General features: G+C 53.2%; 1 protein-coding gene across 1 annotated transcript in view; it reads right to left on the bottom strand.

Moving 5' to 3' along the window:
• MACROD1 (mono-ADP ribosylhydrolase 1) overlaps positions 1 to 10,364 on the bottom strand; it is a 179,521-nt gene extending 169,157 nt beyond the window's left edge. The window contains exon 1 of the mRNA XM_007944990.1: positions 10,067 to 10,364. Coding sequence (XP_007943181.1) covers positions 10,067 to 10,364 — 298 coding nt within the window. The remainder of the gene's footprint in view (positions 1 to 10,066) is intronic.
• Between the last annotated feature and the right edge of the window lie 417 nt (positions 10,365 to 10,781).

Here is a 10,781-nt window from a genome sequence, read left to right as displayed (position 1 = left end):
TGTGTTTTCAGCTGGTGTGCTTGTGCCCCTCCCTGCTCTTCCCCTGCCCAGGGCCAGCCCCGCTCCCAGCTTCTCTGAGTCCTATCACAGTTTGCCTGGTTGATTTCCTACTTGCCTTCCCTGTGGGTACCTGTTGTGGCACTGCCACCACCTGGCACAGGGGTGGGAGCGTGGGAGCCTTCAGAGGCATCTGTGAGAGAATCAAGGAAGCTGACAGGAAGGCTGAGGCCACTCTGCGAGAACAGGGTCTTCCAGGCAGAGGGACCAGCACATGTGAAGGTCTGATGTCAGACAGGATGCATGTTAGTGGTGGCTGCAATGCAATGAGTTACTAAATGTGGCCCTTCTAGTCACCACCTTTGTAACTCCCACCAAGTGACTAGGTTGGACTATGCAAATGAGGTGCTTGGGGCCCACCAATGGGATTGCATAGCTTGCTAATAATGTAAATAAGGTTCATGACCATTTGTGAGAGTGGGGCCATGCAAATAAGGTGCATGGAACCCCAAGTAGGGGATTGGTCAGTTTTGCCATTCTGCTAGGCTTAAAAGAGAGCCAATCCCAGAGCATGGGGGGGGGGGGACCACTACCACCAAGAAGAAAAGATGGGAGCAGAGTGTATCCTTTGGACCCAGGGTCCCTGCACTGAGAACCTCCCAGACCCAAGAGACAGCGAGCAGCAGGGAGAACCAGTGGCAGCTGAACCAGGAGACTGGCACCTCGAGAGGGCACAGCAGGCTTCCTGCTCCAGAGCGAGAGAACTGGGCATTGTCGGGCAGGGGGCTGGCTGACGGTGCGATGACTCTGGGCTTCATAACACCTGCCCCTGCAGGCCAGAGGACGGGCCAGCCCAAGAAGTCAAGAAGCCCCAGGGGTCGAGGGCTGAGAGGCCAGGGAGCAGCCTGCCTGCAGGGAAGGCTGAGAAAAGACTGTCCTGACCCAAGAACTGGATCCTGGGTCTTCCCTAATGCTGAATGGTAACCTGCTACTTCCCTAACAAACCCCACATCTGTGAATCCGGTCCGTGAGTTCTGAGTGGCCACGGCAAGGGATGAGCACACCCAGTAGAGAAGAGAGTTCCCTGGAGGGACAGCTTGGAGGAATCAGCCTTGGACCAACGCTGCTGATGGTGAATCCCCGCTTTGTGGAGTTACAGGCGCTCCGACACCTCCACCACGCCATTGTGACAGGGGACAAATTAGGAAAATCCAGAACAGCTGGACCAGAGAACAAAAGAAAAGTCACACTGGTCTCCCTGGCCTGGCGTCCCTGTCTGCACAGAGACACCGTAAGGCCGAGTTCCAGGCCACACTGTCACGAGTTTCATTCCTGTTTTGCTCCTCCTGGTTCAGTCGGGTTTGGGCTCCTGACACCATGAGCAAGACCCTCCGCTTCTCTGAGCCTGCCTTCTCCTCCCCGGACAGAAGAGAAGGGGGACTGAAGCTGGGCTTACGCCACACACACAACGGCAGAGCCACACGTGCAGACTTAAAGCACGAATGAGGGGTTTTTCTTTCTTTCTTTTTATGCAAAAGATGTAAAACAGAGGTTTCAATTTTCTTGCCTTTTTGGAGAGGCGGGAGTATTTCACAGCCCAGTGAGACAGGCGTTGTAAAAAAACTGTTCGCAGTAAATTTTGATGGGGAGGCCCGACCCGGACACAGCTTCTTCCAGCAGCTCCTGGGCTCCAGAGCCGGGCGGAGGAAGCTGGCTCTGCCAGGACCATAAAGTGCAGTAGGCGAATGGGAATTCAATGATGTGTTTTAAGAAGTGTTTTTATGGAACTTTGCAAGACGGTGTTCAGAGAGGTGAGGGCAGGCTGGGGCGGGGGCGGAGCCCTTTTCTGGAGAAGGCTGGGTGGGTGCGGCTGATGATGGCTGGGTGCCAGGAACACGGTGCCATTTAGACGAGGTGATGGCAGGGGTACTGATCACCTTGCTCACGGTCCCCAGCCACAGGGCCTCATCAAAGCCCGTGGCACAGGCAGTGGGGAGACAGACACCAGGCACCGGATGCTTTTCTGCTAAGCCCTTACACCACCACCCACACTGGGACACGCCAAGCCTGCTTCCCCAGACAGGTGGGAGAAGCAGGTCCCAGGTGTGCCTGGAGGGTTTGCTGGTCCAGCAGTGACATCAGACAAACCTTCTCTGGACGGGGCCGAGATCAGTACCTGCCCTGCCCAGTGGGAACTGACGCTGGAACACGAGAGCCCCGTCTTGAAATACAGGGGAGACAACGGGGGTCAGGAAACCCAAGGCCTCAGCACTTGCCTCACAGGGGAGTCATGTGTCCTCTGAGAAGGCGGAACAAAGCAGAGAGGCCACGGCCTGAGGGCAGCAGGAAGAGGCCTGCTGGAGGTGCTCCGTGCACCAAAACACAAAATACAAAAGCAGATGACATCCAGGCCATTCCAACTCGGGGTGCCCCACGCGCCTCAGAACCGTGTTCCACAGGGTTTTATTTATTCTGCTGGGTTTTGGTTTTGTTGTTGTTGTTTTATTTATTCTGCTGGTTTTTGGTTTTGTGGTTTTGTTTGTTTGGTTTTGTTGTTGTTTTATTTATTCTGCTGGTTTTGGGTTTTGTGGTTTTGTTTGTTTGGTTTTGTTGTGCCATCCCGTCAATTCCAATTCACAGGGATCCCGTGCCCCACAGGGTTTTCTGGCGTGATCTTTACAGGAACTGCCGCCATAGCTTTTCCCACAGAGCCACCAGGCAGGCTCAAATCACCACCGACCTTTTGGGTAGTCACTGGGCACTTCCCAGGGCTCCTTGCTCCATAGAGTTTGTGGTGGAGTGAATGACATGGGGTGGCCCTTCTAGCCGTGGTCTTTGCGACGCCCACAAGACAACTGGGTGGAACTATGCAAATGTCAGGAGCTTGTGGTCCACCAAGGGGATTGGAAGCTTGTTAATAATGTAAGGTACATGGCACCCTTGTGGGGGTGGGACCACGGAAATAAGGTGTATGGAACCCTAATGTGTGGGTTAGTCGGTTTTGCCATCTCAATAGGCTTAAAATGAGCCCTCCCAGAGGCAGAAAGGGGAACCTCACTGCCAGCAAGAGAGAGCAGTCAGGAGCTGAGCACGTTCTTGGACCTGAGATCCCTGTGCTGAGACCGTAGAGAGACAGCAGAGGGTCGGCAGAGGGACGGCAGGAGCCCAGGTGGAAGACCCGAGAGACCAGCATGAGTCAGAGCAGTAGGCTTGCAGGCCCACAGAGCAAGAAAACCGACTGCCTTTGGGCAAGACGCTTGCTGGCAGTGTGGGGAGCCCCTAGGTGCACCGACTGGCAGAGCCCAAGCAGAACAGAGGCCAGGCCAAAGGCCAAGGGCCAGAGAGGTGAGCTGAGGGCACAGCAGAGGGGAGACTGTCCTGATGGAAGAATTGTATCCTGAGTGCGGTCCTGAAGCTGACTTGTAGCCTGTTACTTCCCTGATAAACCCCTTAATCGTGAGTATCATCTGTGAGTTCTGTGCGGTCACTGCAGTGAATTCTCAAACCCAGCAGAGAAGCAGTCAGTGTCATGGGAGGGACGGCTGGTGTCAGAGTTTGTAAACAGGCTGGAGAGTGGTGTCATGTCTAACCTCTGCCTCATAGGAATCAGCCTTGGGCTGATGCTGATGATGGTGGTTCTGTCTCCCTCTAGTGAAGTTGGAGGAGGTCAAAGGGGACGCCACCTCCACATCCTTTCGCAGGGTTTCAAGGGCTGGGATTTCTCAGAAGCCCATTGGCAGGCCTTTCTTCCAAGACACTTCTGGAGGGTTCAAACCACTAACCTTTTCCTTAGGAGTTGAGCACTCAACTGTTTACACCACCCAGGGCCTCCCCTCTATGGGCCACAGATGGACAAAACAGCTTCTGCATGGTCCCATCGCAACTACAAATCAGATGGTTCCATTTTACAGATGAGGAAACTGAAGAAGGCTCAGGGAACATCAAGGCAGTGGAGCTGAGGTTTGCCGTGTCTGATGACACCAGCTCATGTTCCCGTTCCAGAACACAGCTCTTCATCCAGGGCAAGACAGAATGCAGGTCAGTGAACTTTCTCCTAGCAGGCCTGGCCAATCCTTTAATGACACAGTCCCCAGATGCCACAAGGGCCCAACCCTACCTCCCCTCACACCAAAATGCTGAGAGCCCACCCTGTATCCACAATCTTAATGAAAAAGCACTGCCTGGGGGAGTAATGAGGCACTCTAGTGGTGTAGCAGGTAAGACATTGGGCTGCTAACCAGAAGGTTGGCGGTTCAAACCCACCAGCTGCTCTGCGGGAAGATGATGAGGCAATCTACTTCTATAAAGATTTACAATCTTGGGAACACTAAGGGGGTTGCTATGAGTTGCAATTGACGCGATGGCAGAAATCAACCCCTGGCCATTGACACCAGATATTGCAGAAGTCTCCCTAAATGGGGCTGACTTACCTAGAGGGAGAACGGGTCCACAGAAGGTTGGAGACAGAGAAAAGGAGGGCCTAGACCAAGGCAGCGTTCGACTCAACACTGAGCATCCTCCTAGGTAGACGGATCCTGGTAGGTGCTCAGCACTTGGGGAAGAAGCTTGCCCAACCCGCCCAGGGCAGTGGGGTTAGCTTCCCAAACATCCAACTGGCCTCCTCAGCTGAGACTTCACGCTACTGGGCTTATCTAAGATTACAACTCCACTTCCAGTGACTCTCCATGCACGGGTTTCCCGGTCCACAGCTGTAACACTTCCCCACCATGAACTGCTACACCAGCCTTCTGACCCATCTATCAGTCTCTTGTGAGTTGGGTTACTGTGTGTCAGTCTTCAAAAGAGCATCATTCAGACACGGACAGGCGTTTGGAGATCCACATAGGAATATGTTCGAGAGAAATGAGAGCACACGGTCAAACTGGAAACCCAAGTGCATACCCACAGAAGAGGTACACAAACAGGCACCCTCAGACAGCGGAACTGTTGTGGCGGTTGTTGCTAGGCGCTGTGGAGTTCTTCCGACCCATAATAACCCTGTATGCAAACAGAATAACACACTGCTCGGTCCTGCACTGTCCTCACAACCGTTGCTATCCCTCTGAGCCCACTGTTGGAGCCTCTGGGTCAATCCATCCCAGTAAGATCTTCCTCTTTTTCAACGACCCTCTGCTTTACCAAGCTCCAAGCACTGGTTCTTCCTGATAACCTCTCCAAAGTACGAGAGATGAAGTCTTGCCATTCTCTCTTCTAAGGAGCATTCCAGCTGTACTTCTTCCAAGACGTATTTGTTGGTTCTCTGGCAGGGCCACGCATGATATATAGTTAATATTCTTCACTAGCACCATAATTCAAAGGCATCAGTTCTTAGGTCTTCCTTATTCATCGCCCACCTTTCACATGCATATGAGGTGATTGAAAATACCATGGGTTGGGTCAGGGGCACCTTAATTCTCAAAGTGGTACCTGTGCTTTTTAACACCTTGAAGAGGTCTTTTGCCAATCTGCCCCCATGCAGTCACCATCTGATTTCTTGACTGCTCCTTCCATGGGTGTTGATTGTAGATCTAAGTAAACAGAAATCCTCAACATTTGTGTTCAGTGCATCAAATGTATTCTTGAGATGACATCTGAATTCAAGTGGAATAGACTCAGGGTCATTCTTTGGCTCCCATGGACTTGTTTTAATTTTCTTCAGCATCAACTTGAACCTGTATATGAGCAGTTGATGGTCTGTTCCGCAGTCGCCCCCTCACCTTGTTCTGACTGACTGATATTGAGCTTCTCCATCATCTCTTTCCACAGATGTAGTCGATTTCATTCCTGTGTGTTCCATCTGCTAAGGTCCGTGAGTATAGTTACTATTTACGTTGTTGAAAAAAAGTATTTCCGACGAATAGGTCATTGGTCCTCAAAATTCTACCATGTTCTCTCCAGCATCATTGCTATCACCAAGGCCCTTTTTCCAACTACTGGCCCTTCTTCGTTTCTAACTTTTGCATTCCAATCACCAGTAATTATCAATGCATCTTGATTGCACGCTTGACCAATGTTAGACTGCAGAAGCTGGGAAAAATCTTCAACTTCTTCATCTTCGGTTTTAGTGGTTGATGCATAAATTTGAATAATAGTCACATTAACCATCTTCCTTATAGGAAGACTGGATGTTATCACTGACAGTGTTGTACTTCAGGAAAGATCTGGAAATACTTTCTGACAATGAGTATGATGTCATTCCTCTTCAACTGGTCATTTCTGGCATAGTAGACCATATGATTGTCCAATGCAAAATGGCCAGTACCCATCCATTTCAGCTCACTAAGGCCTATGGTATCGAGCTTTCCATGTTCCATTTCATATTTAACAATTTTCTGTTTTCCTAGATTTATACTTCATACATTCGGCATTCCAATTAGTAATGGACATTTGCAGCTATTTCTTCTCACTTTGAGTCACAACACATCAGCAAATCAAGGTCCCAAAGCTTTACTCCATCCATGCCATTAAGGTAGCCTCTACTTTGAGACGGCAGTCATAAGGGGTTCATTCTTCCAGCACCGTATCAGACGGTGTTCAGCTACTATCCATAACGTTTTCAGTGGCCAGTGTGTTCAGAACTTGAACACTGGGTCCCCCATCCTGGTGGATCTTAGTCTGGAAGCTTCACTGGACCGCTCACCACGAGTGACCCTACTGATATTTGAAGTACCGGTGGCATGGCTCCCAGCATCACAGCAACACACAAGCCACCACAGAACGACAAACTGACAGGTGATGGTACAATGGAATACTACGCAGCACTCAAAAAGTACAAACTGTACAGTAACATGGACAAACCTCATTGAGGTATTGAGTGAAAGAAGCCAGACACATTATATGCTTCCAGCCCTATGAAGTTCAAGAAGAGACAAAACTAATAAAAAAAAAGTCATTACCTCTAGGGGATTTGATTGGAAAGGAGCTCAAGAGAACCTTCTAGGGTAACGGCAATATCATATCTACCTATTTATCAGAGTAGAGATTACATAGTTGGATACTTATATGAAAGTTCATTGACTGCACAGTGAACATCTCGCACCTGATGTATGTACTTCACTAGACCTATAACTCAGCTCAAAGTGTAACTTCAATTTAATTTAAAAGAAGGGGGGCTACTAGGACTAAGACTCAGATGCCAATGAGAGGCAGAATCTGGCTGAGGCAGCCCCCTAGGACTTCAACAACGTGAGGGCTTTTAAAAACGTCCAAAGGAAAACGCAGACCAGAGTTTCAAAGTCTCATGGACTCCAGATTTTCCGGAGCCATGGAGGCTGCATGAACCCCTGAAACAGCAACTTGAAAGATCACACAGGAAACTTAGGGGGCAGTGAGTGTATGTTAATGGAGGAGGAACAACTCAGAAACGGTTGTACAACGTGAAGGATGTCATCAATATCACTGAATTGTACACAAAGAAACTGCCAAGTGTTTTACTGTATATACTCTCAAAAACAATTAAAAAAAAAAATTTTAAGTATATATTCCCCCTTATTCTTTGGAACTCTTCCCCTCAAAAGGTGGAGTGACATTTCCATGCCCTGGAATGCAGGCTGGACTCCCTGACTCTAACTCCTGGAATAAAGCACACTGAAGGGTGCTTTGGGCCCTCGGTCACCACAAGGCACCGTGGATTCTCCATTGCTCTCCTCCCTCCCCTCTTGGAGAAGCCCAATGTCATGCTGTGAGGACATTCAAGCAGCCCTGTGGGAAGGCTCCTCTAGTGAAGGGCTAAGGCCTCCAGCCAAGAGCCAGTTCATGTGAGAGAGCCTTCTTGGAAGCAAATCCTGCAACCCTAATCAAACCTCAGCTGACCTCATGAGAGACCCTGAGCCAGAACCACTCAGGAAAGTGCTCCCCGATTCTTAAGCCTCAAAACGGTGTCATAACAAGTATTTGCTGTTTCGAGCCACTCAATCTGGAGGTCATTTGTGTGTCTCAGTTCCACAGGCTACCATCTTCCCACCTACTGCTGGCATTGGTTATGATCTTCGTAATCCAGTCAGCTTCCTGGGGTACGGGACCTGGAGTCGGCAGCCGGGGAGGGGGGGTGGACTGGACAGCAGCTAACAACAACGAGGAATGGGGTTTGTTGTTATGTTGTCAGGAGCCATGGAGTCAGTTCTGACTCATACAACAGAACAAAACACTGCCCGGTCCGCACCATCCTCGGTCATTGTCATGCTTAGAGCCCATGGTCGCAGCCACTGTGTCAATCCATCTCATGAGGCTCATCCTCTTTCACTGACCCTCTACTAGTAGCATAGTGCCTAAGGCACTGGACTGCTAACCAGAAGGCTGGCGGTTGAAACCCACCAGCCACTCCTCGGAAGGAAGGTTGGGCAATCTACTTCCGTAGTGATACTGCCTCGGAAACCCAAGGAGGGGTCGCTATGAGTTGGGTCTGACTCGACAGCACATAACAACAACTACTTGAATACGCACGCTATCCTGGAATGGGGGTAAAAAAAAAAAAAAAAAAAGTCCAAACTCACTGCCATTAAGTTGGTTCCCACTCATGGCAAGCCCTGTTGGGTTTCCAAGACTGTAAATCTTTACAGAAGCAGACTATCTCATGGTTCTTACAGAGAAGCTGGTGGGTTTGAACCACCGACCTTTTGGTTAGCAGCCAAATGCCTTAACCACTACACCAAAGCTCCCGGGATGGGCTTAGGGGAAATCAAATTCTAGGAATAACATGAGCTGGAGAACAGAGGCTTGGGCCTTTCTCTCCCCACCTCCCATTCCCACCACCGTGAGCTGCCATTCTCTGATCAGAGAGGGGAAAGTAAGGCTCCCAATGGGGGCAGTGACCCCTCCCCCACATCCACCCCGGCCAGGGGGTCTCTGCAAGACCCGCCCTCCTCACTCTGCCAGGTGTTCTGAGCCAATGCTGAGACTGTGAGGACATCTGTCGGCTCGCGGAATATACTCAAGTGCTTTCTGCTCACTTTACAATCCTGGAGCCGGTAGTGCGATTCACGGCAGAAGTAAAACACCTTGAACTTCACAACCAGTTCTGAGATGCTGCCAAGCATTGGCGTTACTCCCGAACCGGCGCCCCTGGCCCGCCTGCCCGGGTCCCACTGGCCACACCCACTCCACCACGCAGGCTCAGCCAATGAACTGCCTGCCTTGTGCTTTTGAAAGGCAATCCAGCCGGGAAAAGCCACAGCATGACACCGGGGGCAGGCCCTGAAGGGCAGGGGCAGCTGGGAGCCAGACCAGGCTATTTGGGGCTCCGCAGCAGGCCGGGTGCCCTCCCACCCCTGCTCTGCCGGAGGCTGGGCCCAGCCCTGGGACGCCTGCCCCACTGGGCCTCCTGCCCAGCCGGGAGTGGGAAGAAGCCGTTTGGGCTCAAAAATCTCCTGGGGGGCGGGAGTCACTGTTCTCTAAGCCCAGGAGTCACAGCTTCTCCTCCTCTGTTCCGTGTCCCCCAGGAACGGTACAGGCTGCTAACACATGACAGGCTGCCAATGGGGAGGGCAGGAGGGCAGCAGGCCACATGCTGGGAAAGGCAGGCTGGGATGGGGGCAGGGGAGGGGCAGAAGAGGCCTGCCTGGGAGAAGTCACGCCATGGGGCCATTTGACCCCACGGGGGGGGGGGGTGCCAGCCCCAGAGCTGTCCCTTCAGCCCAGTCCCTGCCACTCTCCCTAAAATCCCACCCTTTAAGAAACCTTACTAAGCAAAGCTTAGGGAGTTCAGGATCCCAATTTTGGCTCCTCCACAAACTCCACATGACCTTGGGCAAATTAAGTCAGGTACTGGGCCTCAGTTTCCCTCTGGCAATGGAGTAAATGGGTAGGTCCTGGATGACCCCTGGGGTGCCCTGTGACCTCTTCCAGTGGGGTGAAGGTGTCCTCAGACTGCTCCTGCCAGGAGGCCTGACCCTGGTCTGGGGTGAGTGAATTGGGCTGGGCACACGGGGGGTGTGGCTCTACATGGGGGTCGAGATGGAGGACAGGGGGCCTCAACTTCCCCAGGACTCGGGGAAGCGTTTGCTCCTGGGGTGCTGTCCAGCCCAGGCGGGGCCGCCCTCGCCCCTCGCGCCCCCCTCCTGCTTACACTCACATTTTGCCTCCTTCCAGTCTGTGGAGGTGCTCAGATCCACCTTCGCCGCCATGGTCAGGGGGGCCCAGGTGCGCACGCCGGCTCTCCGCCCGACGGCCGCTGCCCCCCAAGCCTCAACTCCCGCTGGGGTCCGCGCGCGGGGCCCGTACGCGCCCAGGGACGCCGGGGGGCTGAACGCACTGCTGCGGGGCCGCGTGGCACCCGCCAAGGGGCCAGGCCAGGGGCGCGAGGCGATGAGCTGCCGCCCCGCCACGCGCAGCTGTGCCAGGCGGCCGGACACTCGGCTCTGAAGAGACATGAGCGGGCGGCCCGGGGCGGCTCCCCGCCCACTTGGACTCTATTTACGGTGCTCGGGATAGTCTCTCCCTTATTTACTCGGGGATCGTGTGGCGTGTGCTAGCGCGCGGCGACCTGCTCCGAGCCGGCGGGCCGCGCCGCCAGAAAGCCCGGGCGCACCGCTGGGCACCCTGGAACTTGTAGTCCGGGCCGCAGATGGGCACCCCCCGCACTCGTCTGCACACGTGCGCGCCCCCTGCGCCCGGCTCGCCCTGGTGGGCCTCGGCTCGGAGCCTCTACCCCGTCACTTTCGGCGCCTGGAGGGGGTGCTGCGACGCACCTCCGGGCGCTGCGGCCTCCGCGGCTGCCCACTTCCCGGTTGGTCGCCCGGCCCGCTCCCCGCACGGGCTGAGGACCCCGGGCGCTCCACACTCCGGGC

The sequence above is a fragment of the Orycteropus afer genome, unplaced genomic scaffold, assembly GCF_000298275.1.
Source record: "Orycteropus afer afer isolate SDZICR_OR568_19922 unplaced genomic scaffold, OryAfe1.0 scaffold00130, whole genome shotgun sequence".
NCBI lineage: Eukaryota > Metazoa > Chordata > Mammalia > Tubulidentata > Orycteropodidae > Orycteropus > Orycteropus afer.
The sequence above is the reverse complement of the archived record's forward strand: the minus strand, read 5'-3'. Positions and strand labels throughout refer to the sequence as shown.